The sequence below is a fragment of the Gymnoscopelus braueri genome (assembly GCF_963280865.1).
Source record: "Gymnoscopelus braueri genome assembly, chromosome: 5".
Classification (NCBI taxonomy): domain Eukaryota; kingdom Metazoa; phylum Chordata; class Actinopteri; order Myctophiformes; family Myctophidae; genus Gymnoscopelus; species Gymnoscopelus braueri.
In genome coordinates, this window is record NC_137606.1 from 55,493,224 (window position 1) to 55,518,810 (window position 25,587).

Consider the following 25,587-nt stretch of genomic DNA (forward strand, 5'->3'; position numbering starts at 1 on the left):
GGTGTAAAGTAACTAAGTACATTTACTCAAGTACCGTACTTAAGTACAATTTTTGAGGTATTTTTACTTTACTGGAGTATTTCCAAATTTCAGTCATTTTACTTCTACTCCACTACATCTCAGAGGCAAATATAATACTTTTACTCCACTACAATGATTTGAAAACTTTAGTTACTAGTTACTTTGTAGATGTTGATTATTATTACAAAACATACCTTAACCACATCAGCCCTATATACATTTCGGCCATTTGAAAACAGCAGATCTACAAGCTCACAGTGCATCGCGATGCGACACATTGTGAGCTTGTAGATCAAAACATATATTATATACCTTTTGCATTTTGAAAACTTGTGAAATGGGACATTCTGCATAATGAGTACTTTTGTACTTTGTACTTTAAGTACATTTTGATACCAATACTTTTGTACTTTTACTCAAGTACATTTTGAATTCCGGACTTACTTGTAACAGAGTATTTCTACATTGCAGTATTGATGATACTTTTACTCAAGTAACAAATGTGAGTACTTTCTCCACCACTGGGTAGTAGTCTGCTACAGTATACTAGTGTGACCATAGTATGGGAACGCATGCTCATGGGCAGCATTGGAAAAAGTACACCATATATTTACTTAAGTAAAAGTATTAATACTGCAATGTAAAAAAAAACTCTGTTACAAGTAAAAGTCCGGAATTCAAAATGTACTTGAGTAGAAGTACAAAAGTATTTGTATCAAAATGTACTTAAAGTACCAAAAGTAAAAGTACTCATTGTGCAGAATGACCCATTTCACAAGTTTTCAAATGTATAAAATGTATAGAAATCTTATGAAAATAGCAGATCTACAAGCTCACAATGCATCGCGACGCGTTGTGAGCTTGTAGATCTGCTATTTTCAAATGGATACAGCGCTGAAGTGAGTAATGTATGTTTTGTAATAATAATAAACATCTACAAAGTAACTAGTAACTCAAGTTTTCAAATAATTGTAGTGGAGTAAAAGTACAATATTTGCCTCTGAGATGTAGTGGAGTAGAAGTAAAAGTACTGAACATTGGAAATACTCCAGTAAAGTAAAAGTCACTCAAAAATTGTACTTAAGTAGAGTACTTGAGTAAATGTATTTAGTTACTTTACATCACTGCTCGTGGGCACGCAAGTGCACGCCGATGCATGTGCGATTGTGCGTGCGCTTGATCCAGCAGAGAAAAGAAAAAGAAGTGTCAGGATGCCGTGGTGCCACGGGAAGGCACCAGTGCAGAACAATGATTTACCATTTAACTGAATCAATAGAAAAAACTACACTTCACTGTTATGTCAATCTGAACTCATCAGAGACATTATCTGTCCTCACAAAGACTCACTGAGGAGGAGGAGGAGGAGGGGGGGTCATGAAGCATAAACCCAGGGTAAAGAGGTTCAGTGAATGAGGACTGGAAGGAGTAAATGTGTGTCAGTGAGTCAGAGGACCCTTGATAGAAAGACACAGTCCCTGCAGGGTGGTCTAGATACACTGATACTCTGTTGGAGTCAGAGGAACTGACAGGGAGGACAGTCCGCATACTATTGTGATAGACAGAGTAAGTGCCTCCATGACAGAGCAGACTCCAGGACTTATCATTGAATCCAAGCACACTACCCTCTCCTCTCCTGCTGATCCCTCTGTAAGTCACTCCTATCTCAACCCCTCCACTCCACTCTACCTCCCAGTAACAGCGTCCAGTCAGACCCTCTGTACACAGAACCTGTTCCTCATCATCATCAAATCTGTCAGGATGATCAGGGTACGACTGAAGCTCCTCCCCCTTTGTCACCTTCCTGTTGTCCTCAGACAGACAGAGTTTTCTGTTTGCTGTGTTTGGGTCCAGTGTGAGAGGATGGAGATCTGATATGAGAGAGAGAGAGAGAGAGAGAGAGAGAGAGAGAGAGAGAGAGAGAGAGAGAGAGAGAGAGAGAATATGAGACAAAACCAACAAAACAAACAATACATGCCTCCATTAAAGGGACTAGAGGTTTGGGCCGCCCTCACATCTACACAACCCCTCCTCCCCTCCCCCCTCCTCTCTCCTCCTTTCCACACCCCTCCCCACCTCTCCTCTCCTCTCCTCTCCTCTCCTCTCCTCTCCTCTCCTCTCCTCTCCTCTCCTCTCCCCTCCTCTCCAGAGCAAGTGGAGAGATCCTGTTCTTGAGAACCCCAGACATACTTCAGAGGCCTTGTCAATTATAGTAGTAGGGATAGTTCACCCCCAAAATGTTTTTTTTTCTATGGATTAGTCACCCGGTAGGAGACACAAAGGAGACTCTTTGTGTCTCCTACCGGAACCCACTGCTCGTCATCTTATTATTGTCTTAGGAATGAGACTAAAACTGAAACGGATCCATGAATTCAAGTCTCCATGTGGTGACTAATCCATAGAAAATAACTTATGTTTTGGGTGAACTATCCCTTTAACCCTTTAAGACTGGGAACATGTTTAGCTATAACCATTATTTTATACTTTGGCTATTCCAAAAAAATAGCAGATCTACAAGCTCATAGCGCTGCACCGAGTGCCCCGCTATGAGCTTGTAGATCTGCATTTATTTTTTATCTGAAAATGTGTACAAATCTTTGAATATATAGATATTTTTAAACTACATGTTTAACTATAATCTTTGCTTCTGGGGGTCCCTGGAACACAACCTTTTCATGTCAAGGACCCCCACAATGATATATATTGGGCCGCAGACCCCCTTCTTAAAATATGTTGTTCCAGGGACCCCCAGAAGCAAAGATTATCAAACAAAGCAGATCTACAAGCTCATAGCGCGGCACCGAGTGCCGCGCTATGAGCTTGTAGATCTGCTATTTTTGAATAGCCAAAGACATTTTAAAATGACACAGATGTGTTTCCGGTCTTAATAGATTAAGCCTCTCTTACACCATGGGTTCACAAAGTTTACAGGCCGCGACCCCCCCAAATAATCATATTTGAACAGCTAGGGGACCCCCCCCAAATAATCATATTTGAACAGCTATGGGACCCCCCCAAATAATTATATTTGAATAGCTAGGGGACCCCCCAAAATAATCATATTTGAACAGCTAGGGGACCCCCCCAAATAATCATATTTGAACAGCTAGGGGACCCCCCCAAATAATCATATTTGAACAGCTAGGGGACCCCCCAAATTGATCATATTTGAACAGCTAGGGGACCCCCCAAATTAATCATATTTGAACAGCTAGGGGAACCCCCCAAATAATCATATTTGAACAGCTAGGGGACCCCCCAAATAATCATATTTGAACAGCTATGGGACCCCCCCAAATAATCATATTTGAACAGCTAGGGGACCCCCCAAATAATCATATTTGAACAGCTAGGAGACCCCCCCAAATAATCATATTTGAACAGCTAGGGGACCCCCCCAAATAATCATATTTGAACAGCTAGGGGACCCCCCCAAATAATCATATTTGAACAGCTAGGGGACCCCCCCAAATAATCATATTTGAACAGCTAGGGGACCCCCCCAAATAATCATATTTGAACAGCTAGGGGACCCCCCCAAATAATTATATTTGAACAGCTAGGGGACCCCCCAAATTAATCATATTTGAACAGCTAGGGGACCCCCCCAAATAATCATATTTGAACAGCTAGGGGACCCCCCAAATTAATCATATTTGAACAGCTATGGGACCCCCCCAAATAATCATATTTGAACAGCTAGGGGACCCCCCCAAATAATCATATTTGAACAGCTAGGGGACCCCCCAAATTAATCATATTTGAACAGCTAGGAGACCCCCCAAAATAATCATATTTGAACAGCTATGGGACCCCCCAAAATAATCATATTTGAACAGCTAGGAGACCCCCCAAAATGATCATATTTGAAAAGCTAGGAGACCCCCCAAAATAATCATATTTTAACAGGGGACCCCCAACCTGACAAGCACTTGAAATTGTATAGGCATTACATTTAGTTTGACTCGGTTCCACAAATAACCGATCTAAAAGCTCACAATGCCTCGCACTGCGAGGCATTGTGAGGTGACGTTTACGTCATTGTACTCCAGTAATGAGTGTCCAACCCGGTCCAGACTTGTGAGAATCACAAAAACACCACCTTACAACGACTGAGTGACAGGAGCGCCGCGACACATACTTATTTTATTACGACTTGACTGTGACTGTGAAATGGTTTGAAAGTCAGCAGGTGTAAGACATTACACTACAAGACTGTTTGAAAGACTAAAGTCTGACACACTCTCACACTAGAAGATTTTGAATGATGAATGATGTGAGACACATCTAAAGACAATTCACAGATTTAGCAAAGATTATTTCCCATGATGTTCAAAATACTGTATTACAGTGAGAACAGTGCCATGATACACATTGTTTGCAAGTTATTCTTCAGAAAATTGGGGACCTCAAAATAATCCTATTTAAACTGCGGACCCCCAAAATAATCCTATTTAAACTGCGGACCCCCAAAATAATCATATTTAAACTGCGGTCCCCCAAAATAATCATATTTAAACTGCAGACCCCCACAATAATCATATTGAAACTGCGGACCCCCAAAATAATCATATTTAAACTGCGGACCCCCAAAATATTCATATTTAGACTGCGGACCCCCAAAATAATTATATTTAAACTGCGGACCCCCAAAATATTCATATTTAGACTGCGGACCCCCAAAATATTCATATTTAAACTGCAGACCCCCAAAATATTCATATTTGAACTGGGGACCCCCAAAATAATCATATTTAAACTGCGGACCCCCAAAATAATCAAATATGAACTGGGGACCCCCAAAATAATCATATTTAAACTGTGGACCCCTAAAATAATCATATTTAAACTGCAGACCCCCAAAATAATCATATTTAAACTGCGGACCCCCAAAATAATCATATTTAAACTGCGGACAACCCAAAATAATCTTATTTAAACTAAGGACCCCCACCCTGACAAGCACTTGGAATTGTAAGAGTTGAGGCATTATATTTAGTTTGACTCGGTTCCACAAATAACCAATCTACTAATCTCTCAAGAACAGATTCTGCTCTCCGCTTGAATCTGTCGGAGGGTTCGTCATATCGCGTGGCCTACAATTGGGTGTGCCTTCAGATCAAGAAGAAGGCCGCGCTTTACCCAATCAAATGTAGTGGGCGGGATTTACGTGTGTGCCGATCCTTCCCCACTAGAAACAAACCTAAAGTCATTTAACAATAGCGTCCTCGGAGCAGACAAAACCACAGAAAGATATTCACATTTTAACTTGCTCTTTCATCATAGAAACAAGAGCTGCTTATAACCAAAACCATCCATGTTCTCTGGGAGAAGTGGTGTTAGTGTTCCATGGAGACATATTGTTAGTGGGAATGAAAACATAGGCGCACCACCGGAAGTGAAAGGCTGAAGGCAGCTTTCCCCGGTTTCCTTGTTTACGTGTGCTCCATTTTGCTCCTCCCAGAGCTAAGTGCAAATGTAAAAAACAGCAGAGGGCGCTGTTTTTCCTTTTTTATTTGGCGATGGGTTCCCAGATTGCCGATCTACAAGCTCACAACACCTCGCAGTGTGAGGTGTTGCTATTCTCACAATGTTTGCCTCTTTCTTACGTAATATTTGACAATGTGATATTAAAAAGGTCTTAACACTCGCATGACTGAGGTTTCATACTCATAGTCATTAAATTGTAACTTTATAAATGTGCAGATACCCTGTATACACTTATACTGTATGTTGGTTTGTTTACTGTTGAGTGAGAAAACAATGTTGCACATTAAGATAATCATCTGGGGACCCCCACAATTATTTTGGGGACCTGACAATTATTCCCCCAGTCTGGGAACCACTGCTCTGCACTACAAGACTTTAGTCTAGAGTTGTGTAGTGTTCACTAGAAGATCACTAGAAGATTTAGAAAATACTTTTGTCATAATTCAGTCTTTAGATGTGAGACACATCTAAAGACAATTCACACATTTATCAAAGACTAGATCAATATTCCATCATTTCACATCATGTTCAAAATATTGTATTACATTGAGAAAAGTGCTGTGATGGTCATTGAATGCAACATATGCCCCCATAAATATATAAAGGTATTCTATTTTCAAATATGTTTGAAAACACAACTCCCTCAAAAAATACCACTTGAACCCCAGCATCCTATTCTGTGGGGGAACGTTCGCCAAAAATAGCTGATCTACAAGCTCACAACATGTCAACAACGTTGAGAGCTATTTTTGTCAAAGAGATTTGACGTAGAGTAAAAAACGCATACAGTTGCAATTCAGGTCCATTTTACTAGTAGCCAATAGAGCAGGGGTCTTCAACAGGGGGTCCAGGACCCCAAGGGGGTCCTCAGAGTTACTACAAGGGGGTCCTCAGAGTTACTACAAGGGGGTCCTCAGAGTTACTACAAGGGGGTCCTCAGAGTTACTACAAGGGGGTCCTCAGAGTTACTACAAGGGGGTCCTCAGAGTTACTACAAGGGGGTCCTCAGAGTTACTACAAGGGGGTCCTCAGAGTTACTACATAGGGCCCGCTAAATCTTTGTGTGATAGAAACTTTAATTTAATTTATACATTATCCACTTGAACCCTAGTATACCTATTCTGGGGGGAACATTCACCGAAAAGCTGTCTAAACGCGTCACTTTTTTCGAAGAAGAGGTTTGGTTTGCAGAGGGTAAAAAGAGCAGACAAAGTACAGAGCCAAAGGTCAAGTGTATGAAGGTAGGGTAAGAGATATTTTTTTGGTTAAAAGGTTACTATATAACACACTATAAACACACACACACACACACACACACACACACACACACACACACACACACACACACACACACACACACACACACACACACACACACACACACACACACACACACACACACACACACACACACACACACATGTACTCACATCTTTTAAGGAGTTGAGGATTGGTCCAGTGTTCATGTCCTCCATGTTTCACTCTGTAGGAAGTAGAACAACAATGCATCAATGTCTGACTGTCTAACACAACGTCTCCACTACCTGACACTACAGTGTTTCTGCTACCATTATCTTCACCAGGCAGCCCGTCTGGACAAACTCACTGCCACCTGGCTTGGAGGAGAGGAGTTAGAAACATTTCTTGTTTTTAGATTTATATAGAGTAATGTTATTTCTTCCCATGGTACTGGCCAGCAGGCTGTGGTCATACAATGTTAAATTGAGGACATTCAAATGGAACTGCAGCAGTATGTGCTGGATGAGCAACTGTCATGAAATGAGTGAGAGGGGATTTTCTGTCTTCTTCAGTTAAATCTGCTATTTGAGCTTGTAGGTCTGCTATTTGAGCTTGTAGGTCTACTATTCGATCTTGTAGACCTTTTATTCTCACTGAATGGTCAATTTTCTCAGAATGTTCACATATCATGACATGCCTAGAATAGGGATACTAGGGTACTGACTCCTCTAAATAGTTTAAATTGATGCCAAACTACAGCTTACATGTATTATGCTAGAATATACCTTAAATACAATTGTACGGTTCAATTAAAAGTATCTGCTATAAATCTACCATTATTCATTTGTAGTGTAAATATTAACTACATAATATCTTTACTAACCATATTTTGAGCTGAGAATGATTAAGTTTAAACTTTATGATCTTATTTGGCACATACAGTGCACATTAATGAACTCTTAACATGATTATAGTAAATATGTATGAGTAAATATGATGGATTTAGCACAAATGGTGACTTTTCAGGAAATGGAAAGAATAACCTGAGTTCCAATGGATCCAATGTAGTTATTATTTTAAGTTTGCAAATAGGTGATGGAACGCGTTGTGAGCTTGCCTTGTACATCAGGTATTTTCACTGCTTTTACAGGACAGTCATAAAGTGAAGAATACATTAGGGCATTGGTTCTCAAAGTGGGGTCCGGGGACCCCCAGGGGTCCTTGGGGGGATACCAGGGGGTCCCCAGCAAAATTAGTTAATAAAGCCAATCATTTTAACCCCTTTATAAATATGTTATACTTTGGCTATTACAAAATAGCAGATCTACAAGCTCATAGCACGAACCACTGTATTAGGGCTTAAGTGACAAATGAGCAATAGCATTCATTTGTTAAAGAAAGCTGAAATCAATTAAATATGGAGATAAAAGGTTTCTGTGACAGTAACACTATTCTATTACAGTTTTCACATTCACATATAAGATGTACTTCCAAAACTGTTGGGTCAATAATATGCAAATTATACCTCATGTTTATCTTTGCTTCTCTAATTGTATTTGAAACTAAATAATAAACAGTTAACATCTAGTTGTATTTGATCTACACACACATAATTGGTTGATTTCCAAAACATTTGTTGCCAGTGTTGAATATACAGTAACTTATATGATGTGTCTCTCTGTCATTGACATGTCTGTCTGCTTCCATCATTATTGACAGGAGGTGAGAGTTCTCTGACTTTAGTGTCATCCACTATCTGACTTATTACTTCATTCAGCACAAGAGATGTATTGTTGTAGGTTGGATTAAAATGTAAATCTATCTATATATCTATAAACGAGAGGTGTGTGTGTGTGTGTGTGTGTGTGTGTGTGTGTGTGTGTGTGTGTGTGTGTGTGTGTGTGTGTGTGTGTGTGTGTCCTGCATAACTCGAGAACCGTCTGACCGGTCAACTTGTGGGAGTGGGAAGTTGGTCAGAAGGAGGTCAGGTTGTCAAACAATACAGATAAATCCACAAATCCCCATATATGGAGAGTCATAATTATGATGACACTCCACATTCTGGTCTATGCCCATATTTGGGCATGCCTCACACGGAACCAGTGGTGGAAAGTAACTAAGTACATTTACTTAAGTACTGCTCTTTAGCACAATTTTGAGGTATTTGTACTTTACTTGAGTATTTCCAATTGCCAATACTTTTACTCCACTACATCTCAGATCCAAATATTGTATTTTACTCCACTACAATTATTTGAAAACTTTAGTTACTATTTACTTTGTAGATTTTGATTATTATTACCAAACATTACCCACTTCAGCCCTATATACATTTTGGTCATTTGAAAAAAGCCGATCTACAAGCTCACAATGCGACGCATTGTGAGCTTGTAGATTTGCTATTTTCAAAAGATTTGTTTTAATTTGAAAACGTGGGACATTCTGCATAATGAGTACTTTTTACTTTTGTACTTTAAATATATTTTGATACCAATACTTTTGTACTTTTACTGAAGTAAATTTTGATTACCAGATTTTTACTTGTAACAGAGTATTTCCACATTTCAGTATTGATACTTTTAATTAAGTAACCAAAACATGTAGTACTTTATCCACCACTGCACGGAACTCCATTTATGGGCATAGAAGGGACATAGAGACAGACAGACAGACAGACAGACAGACAGACATACAGGTATGATGGGTATTGCATAACTGGAGGGGCGTCGTTACCAACGGCATCAGCCTGGTTATAATTAATGCAACAGATTATTATATACATAATTATTCATCTTTAACAGGTGCATGACTGTAATATAGATTCAGAATCTCTCCCCCCCCCCCCCCCTCTCCTACCAGTCACAGGAACATGAAACAAGGGAATCGCTGCACTAACCAACATGAACACAGTCCAAGTCTACTCACTTGAGAGTTTCCAATCCAGAGAAGTTCTTCAGAACAGATTCCGGCAGGACGCTGAAGGTCAAGTCTAATTCTCTCAAATGAGAAGGATTAGAGCGGATAGCTGAGGCCAGAGCTTCACAGCTTCTCTCTGACAACCAGCAGTTCATCAGTCTAAATGAAACATAAAACACCAGAAGTTTGAATGTCTGCTATAAATAAAACCTGCTTACAGCCACATATTAAAGGACCTGGTCTGGATGGACTGTCAGGGTTTTAAAGTAGAAAACCAAGAGCTGGAAAGAGCAGGCAGACAGGAGTAACAAACACAATAATCTTTACTTAATCTTCCAACATGCAGGTAACATGACAGCAACAGGTTGACAACAGTATTGTATACAGAAGAACTAACAGGACAAAGGACAATTGATGGACAATTTAAGACAAGTGAAGCTGATAGGACATATGCTGGAGCAAAAGACAATACAGACCAGTGTTGTAAAGTAACTAATTACATTTACTCAAGTTCTGTACTTAAATGACATAATTAGGTACTTTACTTAAAGGTAGGGTAAGTGATATTTTTTGGTTACAACAAAAAGTATTTTGTTAAAAGGTTAAAGCACTATATTCTGATAGTAATCATTGCTATAGAGTGTTTGTTCAGTAACAGGAGTCTCCCCGTCTCTCCAGCTCTTTAATAAACAGAAAATACATTTTCCGGTAGATGTCAAAATCTCAGCCAATCAGGAGAAAGTACCCATTTTTAAGCTTTTTTTAAATAGTGTTCCAGTTCCAATTTTGCCTGATAATTTCTTAGTGTCATCACTTCCAATTTCACTTGTTTAATCTATATCCTAAATGAGTTCTCTATCCTGATTGGATAACATTGGAAATGAAACTGAAACTGAAACGAAAATGCATTTTCTGTTTTATAAAGAGCTGGAGAGACGAGGAGACTCCTTTTACTGAACACACACTCTATAGCAATGAGTACTATCAGAATATAGAGCTATATAACACTTATTTTAACCAAAGAAAATCACTTACCCTACCTTTAGGTATGTCCATTTTTTATAACTTTATACTCCACTAGATCAAATATTGTACTTTTTACTCAATTATTTGAAACGTTACTATTTAAACAAAAAAAACAAAAAATACTCTGGCAAAAGATGTGTCATTGTTATAGTTAATGGGATCATTTACATCCATGTGCCTCATTCACCAACCATTCTGAAGAAGAGATTTCTTCTTAGGACCCACTTACTTGGTTTTCACCAAGATTCTGACATTCACCAATGTTTTCTTAGCTCTGATTTGTTCTTCTTGTTGTAAAACTATAATCTACAAACACTCAAGAACACTCTCAAGGCACATTCGAGGGTCGATATGTTTGCAAAAAAGTGCAACATAATTTTCTCTTCTATTTTCTTCAATTCTACTGGTGTATAATATAGGATTTAAATTACAATCATATTTTTAGCATATCTTTAGAGCAGTGGTTTTCAAAGTGTGGTCTGAGGACCTCTGGGGTCCTTGAGGGAGTTCCAGGGGGTCAACAGCAAAACAAGGAACAGTTTAACAACTTTAAATCTATTTTATACAATAGCCGATCTATAAGCTCACAACACCTCCCATTACTGCCCATTTTTAGCTTTTTTTATTGCTTTTTTTATTATCTGCTATTTTCAAAGCATTTTGAAACCCACCCCCACAAACCCCCAGCCCCCTACTCCCACATACCCCCCACACCCATATCCCAGATAGCTGCCACACCCCCATGTTTTAAAATGACGGGCATTAAAGTCTTTGATATTTGACGTATTCCTGCCTCTGTGTTTGAGTCTGTACTTGGGTTCAACTTGACTATTCAGTGTAACAACACGAGAAAGAAAGAAAGAAAGAAAGAAAGAAAGAAAGAAAGAAAGAAAGAAAGAAAGGGTGAATGTATCTCAATTGTAATTGTAACACGTACTGTAGTCACTGTACCTTATAGTTATTCTAGTCAAAGTGTGTCACTATGATATCAACCTTATTCACACTCTACACATAAAGCATCACCACAATATTCATAGTATAATCACATAATAAATAAATGATGAAAATAATGAATATAAATGAATCAGACCGTAGAGTCACCAGTCTACAATGAGGATTCTTCAGTGCATCACAGAGCGGAGCCAGGTCCTCCAGGTCCAGCCGGTTAACACTTAAGTCCAGGTGTCTTAGATGGGATAGATTAGAACTGAGAGCTGAAGCCACAACTTCAATGTGTTTCTTCTTGAGCTCACAGCCAACAAGTCTGTAATGACAGATTAATGTAAAATCAGAAATGATCAGAACAGATCAGCCATGTTCACTGTCAAGGAAGTTAACTCAGAGATCTTCTATGTAGTTCTCCAGACATTAACAGGATGTCAGTAAGAACAGGGAACCAGAGAACAGAGAAGTCTCTGTAAACTACAGCAAGGGTTCCCAAAATGTTCAGGCCGCAACCCCCCAGAAACAAAACACCCATATTTGAACTGGGGACCCCCCACCCTGACAAGCACTTGGAATGGACCCTTCACTAAGCCCCGCCCACTCCACTCTGAGACTGGTGGTGCGAAGTTAGTCACACCCAGCCCTGGCAGCGCCTGACACGCTCTGCTTCTCACCCAATGACTTGCATGTTAAATGATGGCTTTTCCCCTTAAAAATAATCGATCATTTCAGGAGCAAGAGCTTCAAAATCTCTTCTAAATCTAGTCAACAAGGCCTGCAGTAGGCTATGCACTGGACAAATGTGCATGACATTATTTCAATAAACTAAAAACATGGGAAATGTTAGAGGGAGTAATAGCCATGGATACACGACGGTCGACTGTCACGACCGTCATGGATGAACTTCAACCTGGTGTTTGCACTTTCTCCATTTATGGCCCATACATCTACATAAACGTTCATATTTAAAATATAAAGTGCTTATCCCATGGTCACGGATGTTACATTTATGTACGGGCTCTCAGAAGTACCTGTATCATCCGTATTGTTCAATAAAAAGCATCTTAATCTGATCGGTGGCCATTTTATCCATATGCTTTCAACTGAGCGACCCTATCGGTTGGTAGGTGTATTGCACTCTGGTACATTATGAGAAAATGGCCACTGATCGGATTAAAATGCTTTTTATTGAACAATACAGAATATTCGGGTACTTTTGAGACTCCCGTGCATAATTGTAACATCCGTGGCCATGGGGTAAGCACTTTATATTTGAAATCTGAACGTTTATATAGATGTACGGACCGTAAATGGAGAAAGTGCAAACACCAGGTTGAAGTTGATCCATGACTGTAACAGGAGTTTTCATGTACCGCAGGGTAAGACTGCAGTAGTAGTTAAATAGACGAACAAATGAATTAATATACTTTAACGTGCGGAATACGAAACAGGCAGCGCTTTGATTCTGAATTTTGTTACGATTACGGTGATTAGTAGCCTATTATTGACACCACCTGGGCGAGTGAGTCGTGTAACTTTCCTGACGTTAAGCTGTGTATGTGTTCAACAACACAGCCATGCAGCCTTGCAGTTTAAGTGCAGATTTCAGCTTGGGAAAAGCAGCCTCCAACGGGTTTGGGTACGTGGTTCATAGTCACCATTGCGTTATCGTGGTATTCCTATTCTTGCTATTATGTCGCAAATGATTGTGTGTGTGCGGGCAAAATAACATTGACAGCTATGGCAGGTGACGAAAGCTTGCCAGACCTATGCCAGCTAACAACGGTTGCTAAGCTGGCATTGGACAATCGCTTTTGGGGTGGGGTTTAGCGAAGGGTCTATTGTAGTAGTTGAGGATTTACATTTAGTTTGACTCGGTTCCACAGATAAATACTGTGAAAATAGCCGATCTACAAGCTCACAACGCCTCACAGTGCGAGGCGTATTTTCACAATGTTTGCCTATTTCTTCTGTAATATTTGGCGAATTTGGTATTTTTTAAATTGCTGCACATTAACTCTCTCAGTGCCACGCCCCGACATATCCCGAGTTTTTCCCGAGTACCCTCAGTGCCAGCACGAGAAATCCCGAGTTTTTACTTTTGACTGTGGTCGCGTTATTCTGTTTATTTTTCATGATCACTTTCGCTTCCTGACTCCTTCAGACTCACCCGGAACTGGATGTAAAAAAAAAAAAATCATTTCCGGGTCACGTTGTTTTTCTCCGGTGATTTTCGGCCAGAATAGGGAAAGTCACGGTTTTTCACACGGTATAAAAAGCGAACGGAGAGGTCCACGTCTACTCTCTTTGGTCTGGGTGACGATCAGTCATCGTAGTCGTTAATCGCATCGTAATTTAGCGCGATCAACGATTGTCGAAAATGTCAACATCCGGTTCTGACCGGATATGACGTGAGCCTGTTTGGGAGGGGGCGAGTGAGCCAGCGAGATCATCAATGTGTCGATTTGTTGCTCTCTACTGGTAGAACTGTATTATGGGTTTAAAACCCCAATCAGATCATTTATTTGAATGAAAAATTACAAAATTACAAAATAAAAAAAAACGCAAATTCCTGGCAGTTTGGGAGTACTTTATGAAAATACTCTTGGCACTGAAAGAGTTAAGATAATCATCTGGGGACCCCCCAAAATAATTTGCGGACCCCCCTGGGGGAACCACTGTACAGCAAGCAACTTGCATTGATGTATAAAGTAACTTGGTAATTCCTCATTAAAGCGAGTAGCCTAAACCTAAGTAATGACCATAAGCTCATTGTTTCAAAGACCATCCTCTGTACACCTTCACTAATGCTCTCCTTGGTTTGACTGTGGCTACACCTGTCAACCTTTCACTGCCACCATGACACACACTGGCATGTCAATCACTGTCACCTGTTTCAATAAGAGAATCTAAAGGCCTTCTGCAGGTCACTGACCTCACTGAGTGTCTGTGTTAAATGCTCTTTTTGAAAAAACTCAAACCACCAGGCTAAAGGGAAGTCTTCCTTGGTCACCAGGCAGAGGCTCTGATTCACCACACACACACACACACACACACACACACACACACACACACACACACACACACACACACACACACACACACACACACCTTACATCTATGTCTAGCCGCATACAGCCAGTGGTGGAAAAAGTACGAACAAATACTCAAATGAAGCCGGGGGCGTGGCCTATCGGTGAGGGGGGAGTGGTTTGGAGCTGTGGGCGTGGCCTATCACCCAGGGGTGTGTGGTTTGGAGCTGTGGGTGTGGCCTGTCGGCTTGGGGGCGTGGTTTGGATTGTGGTTTAAAGCCGTGTGCTTGTCCTCTATCGGCGAGGTGTGTGTGGTTTGAAGCTGGGGGCGTGCTTTGAAGCTGTGGGCGTGGTTTATCACCTTGGGGGGGGTTTGAAGCTGTGGGCGTGGCCTATCAGCTTGGGGGCGTGGTTTACAGCCGTGGGCCTCAAAAACAGCAGATCTACAACCTCATAGATCATAGCTCTATGAGCTTGTAGATCTGATATCGGCTGGGGGTGGGCGTGGCTTATCACCTTGGGGGGGGTTCAAGCTGTGGGCGTGGCCTTGTACCTTATGGGAGTGGCTTGAAGCTGGAGGCGTGGCCTATCAGCTTGGGGGCGTGGTTATAAAGCTTTGGGCCTCAAAAACAGCTGATCTACAAGCTCGTAGATCATAGCTCTATGAGCTTGTAGATCTGATATTGGCTGGGGTTGGGCGTGGCCTATCACCTTGGGGGAGTGGCTTGATAATGTGGGCGTGGCCTATCGGCTTGGGGGTGTGGTTTCAAGCTGGGGGCGTCGCCTATCCCCTTGGATTGTGGTTTAAAGCCGTGTGCGAGGCGACCTGCCTTTTTACCCCCGGTCTCAGTAGCGGGGGGCGGGTGCGGGGAGAGACAGGCGAGTTGAGTGAAACGAGTTGGGGAAAACGCAGTCCCCACAACATCATTTACGATTCTGTGCCTATCGGTACATAACTCGGACGGCGCTTAGTCGACTAGCAGTAGTCCGCGGTTGTTTGAAAAAGTATTGTCCCGGGCGGGAGTTGAACCCAGACTCTCAATGCTTGTGGAGTGAGAGTCTGATGAATAGCGAGTTGCGCCACTGAAGCCGGTGCTGAGATAAGGTATTTGGGCTGTATTAGAATGTGACAACCCCCAACGTTCCCAACTCTTCTAATGTAGAGCGAAAGAAGCACCGCCCAGTAGGCCCCAGGGCGGGGCTACTGAGACCGGAGGTAAAAAGACTGTTCGCGTGTGCGAGGGTTTTTTGGTTTGGAGCTGTGGGCGTGGCCTATCCGTGGTTTAAAGCCTTGGGGGTGGCCGTGGCCTATCAACCAGGGGGGTGTGGTTTGAAGCTGTGGGCGTGACCTATCAGCTTGGGGGCGTGGTTTCAAGCTGGGGACGTGGCCCATCCCCTTGGATTGTGGTTTAAAGCCGTGTGCGAGGGGGGTTTGGTTTGAAGCTGGGGATGTGGCCTATCACCTTGGGGGGCGTGTTTTGAAGCTGCAGGCGTGGCTTATCACATGGGGTATGTGGTTGCAAGCTGTGGGCTTGGCCTATCGGCTTGGGGAAGTGGTTTAAATCTTTGGGCATCAAAAACAGCAGATCTACAAGCTCGTAGATCATAGCTCTACGAGCTTGTAGATCTGATATTGGCTGGGGGTGGGCGTGTCCTAGTGCCTTGGGGGGTGTGGTTTGAAGCTGTGGGCATGGACTTTCACCTTGGGGGAGTGGCTTGAAGCTGTGGGCGTGGCCTCTAAGCTTGGGGGCATGGTTTAACGTTTTTGGCCTCAAAACAGCAGATCGACAGGGCTATGAGCTTGTAGATCTGCTATCGGCTGGAGGTGGGCGTGGCTTATCACCTTGGGGGGTGGTTTGGCGTTGTGGGCGTGGCCTATCAGCTTGGGGGCGTGGTTTAAAGCCTTGGGCGTCAAAAATAGCAGATCTACAAGCTCGTAGCGCGGCACCTGGCTCCGCGCTACGAGCTTGTAGATCTGCTATCGGCTGTGGATGGGCATGGCCTATCACCCAGGGGGGTGTGGTTTGAAGCTGTGGGCGGGACCTATCGGCTTGGGGTTGTGGTTTAAAGCTGGGGGCGTGGCCTATCCCCTTGGATTGTGGTTTAAAGCCGTGTGCTAGGGGGGTTTGGTTTGAAGCTGGGGGTGTGGCCTATCACCCCGGGGGTCGTGTTTTTAAGCTGTGGGCGTGGCTTATCACATGGGGGGATGGTTGGAAGCTGTGGGCATGGCCTATCGGCTTTGGGGCGTGGTTTGAAGTCTCGGTCGTCGAAAATAGCAGATATACAAGCTCGTAGCTCGGAGCTAGGTGCCGCGCTACGAGCTTGTAGATCTGCTATCGGCTGGAGGTGGGCGTGGCCTATCACCTTGGGGGGGGGGGGTGTTTGGAGTAGTGGGCGTGGCCTATCAGCTTGTGGGCGTGGTTTAAAGCCTTGGGCGTCAAAAATAGCAGATCTACAAGCTCGTAGCGCGGCACCTGGCTCCGCGCTACGAGCTTGTAGATCTGCTATCGGCTGGGGATGGGCGTGGCCTATCACCCAGGGGGGTGTGGTTTGAAGCTGTGGGTGGGACCTATCGGCTTGGGGGTGTGGTTTCAAGCTGGGGGCGTGGCCTATCCCCTTGGATTGAGGTTTAAAGCTGTGTGCTATGGGGGTTTGGTTTGAAGCTGGGGGTTTGGCCTATCACCCTGGGGGGCGTGTTTTGAAGATGTGGGCGTGGCTTATCACATGGGGGGGGTGCAAGCTGTGGGCGTGGCCTATCGGCTTTGGGGCGTGGTTTGAAGCCTCGGTCGTTGAAAATAGCAGATCTACAAGCTCACAACGCGGCACCGGTTGCCGCGCTATGAGCTTGTATATCTGCTATCGGCTGGAGGTGGGCGTGGCCTATCACCCAGGGAGGTGTGATTAGTTTTCTAGATTAGTAGAGTACTTCTCTAGCTTGTTGATGACTTTTCTAGATTAGTAGATAACTTTTTTAGACTACTTTTCACGATTCAAATTCAAAAGCATCAAAAACAGCAGATCTACAAGCTCATAGCGGTGCCGTGCTATGAGCTTGTAGATCTGCTATTTTCAAAAGATTTTTTTGACATTTGAAAACTTGTGAAAAGGGACGTTGTACATAATGAGCACTTTTACTTTCGTACTTTAAGTACATTTTGATGCCAAACACACACACACACACACACACACACACACACACACACACACACACACACACACACACACACACACACACACACACACACACACACACACACACACACACACACACACACACACACACACACACACGCGCGCGCGCGCGCGCGCGCGCGCTTGCAGGAACAGGGTGAGGTAAACGGAGGACGCGTGCACAGTTGTTTGTGTCTGTTTAATTCATTGTGTTTTGGACTTCAAGAAGAGTGAAAGATACACACACCAACCCTGATTATGTCCGCTGTTTTGGTTTCAATTTTAAAACGCTCTCAAACTTCTTTTTTGAGGCACGGAATTTACTTTCAAGATATCGTTCGGATAGAATTTAGTTGTTTAACTTCATATATGTGGTCAATTAATCATGACAGAGCCCATTTTTTAAAAACATATTCAGAGAACCGGCAGGGGCGGGCAGTGACAAGCATGTATCCAAATAAAGCAACATATTTTCGGCATGGCCCTTTCGAAAGTCCCCTTGCGTCACTATGCTCTGGTGGTGGGGGGAACAAACTGCTGATTGGCTGAAGGAGAACAAACTGCTGATTGGCTGAAGGGGTTGTCAGTCAACAGTACTAATCCCGCCCAGCTCCCGGCCACAGAAAAAAAGAAACATGCTTGTAGGCCAGACTCACTACTGAAATCAAATAAAGATGAGATTTCCGGAGTGAGGGATTTACCAGGCTAACCTCACCTCACCTGCCCAGCCAGATAAACTTCAGCCTTAGTTTTGACCTGTTGCTTTGTTTGACTTTTGCCTACTTTTATCTTTTTTTTGTGTTGCTCTGCTTGGCTGGCATTAAAGTCTTAGATTTGTTTTACTTATTCCTGCCTCTGTGTTTTAATCTGCACTTGGGTTCAACTAGACTATTCAGCGTAACAACACAGAATGAAGGAAAGAAAGAAAGAAAGAAAGAAAGAAAGGGTGAATGTATCTCAATTGTAATTGTAACACGTACTGTAGTCACTGTACCTTATCATTATTCTAGTCAAACTGTGTCACTATGATATCAACCTTATTCACACTCTACAAATAAAGCATCACAATATTCATAGAATAGTCACATAATAAATACATTATAAAAATAATTATTGTAAATTAATCTGACCGTAGTGTCTCCAGTCTACAATGAGGATTCTTCAGTGCATCACACAGTGGATCCAGGTTCAGCTCGTGGTTAGAACTTAAGTCCAGGTGTCTTAGATGGGATGGATCAGAACTGAGAGCTGAAGCCACAACTTCAATGTGTTCCTTCTGGAGGCGACAGTCAACAAGTCTGTAATGACAGATTAATGTAAAATCAGAAATGATCAAAACAGATCAGCCAAGTTCACTGTCAAGGAAGTTAACCCATTAAGACCGGGAACACATCTGTGTAACCACTTAAACCATTATTTTATACATTGGCTATTCAAAAATAGCACTGAGTGCCGCGCTATGAGATTGTAGATCTGCTATTTTAGAAAAATATAGATTTTTTTTGAAAATCTTTCAATATATATGTTTTAAAACGAAATTTTGTAACTCAAATCTTTGCTTCTGGGGGTCCCTGGAACAACATATTTTTAGATGGGGTCTGCGGCCAAATACATATCATTTTGGGGGTCCTTGACATGAAGAAGGTTTGAAAACCACTGACATAGCAACATAAGTTTTTTTCAAAAAACTGTTAGGATTTAGAAGACATTTGTAGAATCCCCCAGAAGCAAAGATTTGAGTTACAAATGTTCAGTTTAAAAAATACTGTACATTTTCAAAGATTTGCACTCATTTTCACGATTTTTCTAAAAATAGCAGATCTACAAGCTCATAGCGCGGCACTTGGTGCCACGCTATGAGCTTGTAGATCTGCTATTTTTGAATAGACAAAGAAATGTAAAAAAGACAGAGATGTGTTCCCGGATTGAATGGGTTAACTCAGAGATCTTCTATGTAGTTCTCCAGACATTAACAGGATGTCAGTAAGAACAGGGAACCAGAGAACAGAGAAGTGGAAGACAGATGGAAAGTTGTCTCTGTAAACTACAGCAAGGGTTCACAAACTTTTCAGGTCACGACCCCCCAAAAACAAAACACCCATATTTGAACTGGGGACCCCCCACCCTGACAAGCACTTGGAATTGTAGGAGTTGAGGATTTACATTTAGTTTGACTCGGTTCCACAGATAAATACTGTGGAAATAGCCGATCTACAAGCTCACAATGCCTCACACTGCGAGGCGTTGTGAGCTTGTAGATCGGCTATTTTTGCCTCTTTCTTCTGTAAAATTGGACAATTTGGCATTAAAAAGGTCTTAACAGTCACTTTATAAATGTACAGATACCCTGTATACACTTATACTGTATGTTGGTTTGTTTACTGTAGAGTAAAAAAACAATGTTACACATTAAGATAATCATCTGGGGACCCACCAAAATAATTTGCGGACCCCCCTGGGGGAACCACTTTACAGCAAGCAACTTGCATTGATGTATAAAGTAACTTGGTAATTCCTCATTAAAGTGAGTAAACCTAAGTAATGACCATAAGCTCATTGTTTCATAGAGCATCCTCTGTACACCTTCACTAATGCTCTCCTTGGTTTGACTGTTGCTACACCTGTCAACCTTTCACTGCCACCATGACACACACTGGCATGTCAATCACTGTCACCTGTTTCAATGAGAGAATCTAAAGGAATTCTGCAAGTCACTGACCTCACTGAGTGTCTGTGTGTGTGTGTGGGTGGACACACACACACACACACACACACACACACACACACACACACACACACACAGCCAGTGGTGGAAAAAGTAAGAAAAAATACTCAAATGAAGCCGGGGGCGTGGCCTATCGCCCAGGGGTGTGTGGTTTGGAGATGTGGGTGTGGCCTGTCGGCTTGGGGGCGTGGTTTAAGGCTGGGGGCGTGGCCTATCACCTTGGATTGTGGTTTAAAGCCGTGTGCTTGTCCTCTATCGGCGAGGTGTGTGTGGTTTGAAGCTGGGGGCGTGGCTTTTCACCTTGGGGTGGGTTTGAAGCTGTGGGCGTGGCCTATCGGCTTGGGGGCGTGGTTTACAGCCGTGGGCCTAAAAAACAACAGATCTACAAGCTTGTAGATCATAGCTCTATGAGCTTGTAGATCTGATATCGGCTGGGGGTGGGCGTGGCTTATCACCTTGGGGGGGGGGTTCAAGCTGTGTGTGTGGCCATTCACCTTAGGGGAGGTGCTTGAAGCTGGGGGCGTGGTTATAAAGCTTTGGGCCTCAAAAACAGCAGATCTACAAGCTCGTAGAGCATAGCTCTACGAGCTTGTAGATCTGATATTGGCTGGGGTTGGGCGTGGCCTATCACCTTGGGGGAGTGGCTTGAAGATGTGGGCGTGGCCTATCGGCTTAGGGGCGTGGTTTCAAGCTGGGGGCGTGGCCTATCCCCTTGGATAGTGGTTTAAAGCCATGTGCGAGGGGGGTTTGGTTTGAAGCTGGGGGTGTGGCCTATCACCCCGGGGGGGTGTGGTTTGAAGCTGTGGGCGTGGCCTTTCACCTTGGGGGACTGGCTTGAAGCTGTGGGCGTGGTCTATCAGCTTGGGGGCGTGGTTTAAAGCCTTGGGCGTCAAAAATAGCAGATCTACAAGCTCGTAGCGCGGCACCTGGCTCCGCGCTACGAGCTTGTGGATCTGCTATCGGCTGGGGATGGGCGTGGCCTATCACCCAGGGGGGTGTGGTTTGAAGCTGTGGGCGTGACTTATCAGCTTGGGGGCGTGGTTTCAAGCTTGGGACATGGCCTATCCCCTTGGATTGTGGTTCAAAGCCGTGTGCGAGGGGGGTTTGGTTTGACGCTGGGGGTGTGGCCTATCACCTTGGGGGGCGTGTTTTGAAGCTGCGGGCGTGGCTTATCACATGAGGTATGTGGTTGCAAGCTGTGGGCGTGGCCTATCGGCTTGGGGACGTGGTTCAAATCTTTGGGCATCAAAAACAGCAGATCTACAAGCTCGTAGATCATAGCTCTACGAGCTTGTAGATCTGATATTGGCTGGGGTTGGGCGTGGCCTAGCGCCTTGGGGGGTGTGGTTTGAAGCTGTGGGCATGGACTTTCACCTTGGGGGAGTGGCTTGAAGCTGTGGGCGTGGCCTCTCAGCTTGGGGGCGTGGTTTAAAGCTTTGGGCCTCAAAACAGCAGATCAACAGGGCTATGAGCTTGTAGATCTGATATCGGCTGGAGGTGGGCGTGGCCTATCACCTTGGTGGGGGGGTTGGAGTTGTGGGCGTGGCCTATCAGCATAGGGGCATGGTTTAAAGCCTTGGGCATCAAAAATAGCAGATCTACAAGCTCGTAGCGCGGCACCGGTTGCCGCGCTATGAGCTTGTAGATCTGCTATCGGCTGGAGGTGGGCGTGGCCTATCACCCAGGGGGGTGTGATTACTTTTCTAGATTAGTAGATTACTTCTCTAGCTTGTAGATTACTTTTCTAGATTAGTAGATTACTTTTTTAGATTACTTTTCACGATTCAAATTCAAAAGCATCAAATACAGCAGATCTACAAGCTCATAGCGCGGCACCGCTATGAGCTTGTAGAGCTTGTCTGTTTTCAAAAGATTTTTACACATTTGAAAACTTGTGAAAAGGGACGTTGTACATAATGAGCACTTTTACTTTCGTACTTTAAAGGGTAAGACCACTTTAGTAGAGGTTTGGGTTGTGTAGTTACCTTGCCATGATGTAACTCCAAAGGTGGGCAAGAAATCAAAAATAATTGCTCCATTGATTAGAAATTGATGATTCAAAATATGCTCCTCATTGACTTACATTGTACGGTAAAACAGCTCTCAAAGTCACTCTTTTAGCATATAAATGAACCCAAACATAGCTGATTCAGACAATATAGAGCATCACCAAACCCAGTACTGTTTGTTTTTTTAATAAAAATGTCAACTTCCTGTTGATTTTACTATTTGAAGATCTGGATCCGGATCCGCCGATCCAGTCCGGGTTTTCTACTTATTAAAAATAGTAAAATCAACAGGAAGTTGACATTTTTATTTAAAAAACAAACAGTACTGGGTTTGGTGATGCTCTATATTGTCTGAATCAACTTTGTTTGCGTTCGTTTTTGTGCTAAAAGAGTGACTTTGAGAGCTGTTTTACCGTACAATGTAAGTCAATGAGGAGCATATTTTGAATTATCAATTTCTAATCAATGGCGCAATTATTTTTTATTTCTAGCCCACCTTTGGAGTTACATCATGGCAAGGTAACTACACAACCCAAACCTCTACCAAAGTGGTCTTACCCTTTAAGTACATTTTGATGCCAATACCTTTGCACTTTTACTCAAGTAAAATTTGATTACAGGACTGTCGGGTCGCCGAGACACACACACACACACACACACACAAACGCACACGCAAGCAGGAACAGAGTGAGGTAAACCGAGGACGTGTGCACAGTTGTTTGTGTCTGACACCAACCCTGATTCTGTCCGCTGTTTTGGTTTTGGTTTTAAAACTTCAAAACGCTCTCAAACTTATTTTTTGAGGCACAGAATTTACTTTTAAGATATCGTTCGGATAGAATTTAGTTGTTTAACGTCATATATGTGGTCAATTAATCATGACAGAGCCTATTTAAAAATAAAATATCAGAGAACCGGCAGGGGCGGGCAGTGACACACATGTATCCGAATAAAGCAACCTATTTTCAGCATGGTCCTTTCAAAAGTCCCCTTGCGTCACTATGCTCTGGTGGTGGGGTGAACAAACTGCTGATTGGCTGAAGGGGAACAAACTGCTGATTGGCTGAAGGGGTTGTCAGTCAACGGTACTAATCCCGCCCAGCTCCCGGCCACAGACAAAAAGAAACATGCCTGTAGGACAGACTCACTACTGAAATCAAATAATTATGAGATATCCGGAGGGAGGGGTTTACCAGGCTAACCTTGCCTCACCTGCCCAGCCAGATAAACTTCAGCCTTAGTTTTGGCTGTTGCTTTGTTTGACTTTTGCCAACTTTTATCTTTTTTTATGCTCTGCTTGGCTGGCATTAAAGACTTAGATTTGTTTTACTTATTCCTGTCTGTGTTTGAGTCTGTACTTGGGTTCAACTTGACTATTCAGCGTAACAACACAGAATGAAGGAAAGAAAGAATGTCTAATTGTAATTGTAACACGTACTGTAGTCACTGTACCTTATCATTATTCTAGTCAAAGTGTGTCACTATGATATCAACCTTATTCACATTCTACAAATAAAGCATCACCACAATATTCATAGAATAATCACATGATAAATAAATGATGAAAATACGTTTTGTAAATGAATCTGACCGTAGAGTTTCCAGTCTACAATGAGGATTCTTCAGTGCATCACACAGCGGATCCAGGTCCAGCCCGGGGTTATCACTTAAGTCCAGGTGTCTTAGATGGGATGGATTAGAACTGAGAGCTGAAGCCACAACCTCAATGTGTTCCTTCTGGAGGTCACAGCCAACAAGTCTGTAATGACAGATTAATGTAAAATCAGAAATGATCAAAACAGATCAGCCAAGTTCACTGTCAAGGAAGTTAACCCATTAAGACCGGGACCACATCTGTGTAACCACTTAAACCATTACTTTATACATTGGCTATTCAAAAATAGCACGAGTGCCACGCTATGAGCTTGTAGATCTGCTATTTTAGAAAAATCTTGAAAATGTGTGCAAATCTTTGAATATATATTTTCATATAACAATAATAATGTATAATATAATATAACATTTGTAACTCAAATCTTTGCTTCTGGGGGGGTCCCTGGAACAACATATTTTGAGATGGGGGTCCGCGGCCAAATTCATATCATTTTGGGGGTCCTTGACATGAAAAAGGTTTGAGTACCACTGATATTATAGCAACATATACGTTTTTTTTTTAAACTGTTAGGATTTAGAAGACATTTGTAGAATCCCCCAGAAGCAAAGATTTGAGTTGCAAATGTTGGCTTTAAAAAATACTGTATATATATGCAAAGATTTGCACACATTTTCACGATAAAAAAAAAAAAAGCAGATCTACAAGCTCATAGCACTCGGTGCCGCGCTATGAGCTTGCATATAGCAAGGTACAGTATACTACAGCAAGGGTTCACAAACCTTTCAGGCCGCGGCCCCCCGAAAACAAAACACCCATATTTGAACTGGGGATCCCCCACCCTGACAAGCACTTGGTCACTCACACACTGAGTCACTCTCACTCTCACTCACACACACACACACACACACACACACACACACACACACACACACGCACACGCACACGCACACACACACACACACACGCGCGCGCACACGCTTGCAGGAACTAGCGTGTGCACAGTTGCAGTGGTGCAAAGTAACTAAGTACATGTACTCAAGTACTGTACTTAAGTACAATTCTGAGGTATCTTTACTTAACTGGAGTATTTCCAGGTTTCAGTACTTTTACTTCTACTCCACTACATCTCAAAGGCAAATATTGTACTTTTTACTGCACTACAATTATCTGAAACCTTTAGTTAATAGTTACTTTGTAGATTTTGATTATTATTACAAAAAAATAATTAACCCCTTCAGCCCTATATACATTTTGGCCATTTGAAAATAGCAGATCTACTTTTAGATCTGCTATTTTCAAAAGATTTTTAAATGGGACATTCTGCATAATGAGTACTTTCTACTTCTGGTAATTTAAGTACATTTTGATGTCAATGCTTTTGTACTTCTACTCAAGTAAATT

The 25,587-nt window shown here is 42.6% G+C and overlaps 2 protein-coding genes across 2 annotated transcripts in view; one reads left to right on the forward strand and one right to left on the reverse strand.

Annotated features, from left to right (window-relative positions):
• LOC308086001 (immunoglobulin superfamily member 11-like) overlaps positions 1-25,587 on the forward strand; it is a gene marked incomplete at both ends in the record, with an annotated part of 302,311 nt that overhangs the window by 123,902 nt on the left and 152,822 nt on the right. The window lies entirely within an intron of this gene.
• Positions 1,345-25,587, reverse strand: part of LOC308085195 (NACHT, LRR and PYD domains-containing protein 12-like) — a gene marked incomplete at both ends in the record, with an annotated part of 28,921 nt that continues 4,678 nt past the window's right edge. Inside the window, 6 exons of the mRNA XM_080428278.1 lie at positions 1,345-1,889; positions 6,939-6,991; positions 9,673-9,822; positions 11,780-11,953; positions 18,968-19,135; positions 24,163-24,330. Of these exons, the coding sequence (XP_080284404.1) occupies positions 1,345-1,889; positions 6,939-6,991; positions 9,673-9,822; positions 11,780-11,953; positions 18,968-19,135; positions 24,163-24,330 (1,258 nt within the window). The remainder of the gene's footprint in view (positions 1,890-6,938; positions 6,992-9,672; positions 9,823-11,779; positions 11,954-18,967; positions 19,136-24,162; positions 24,331-25,587) is intronic.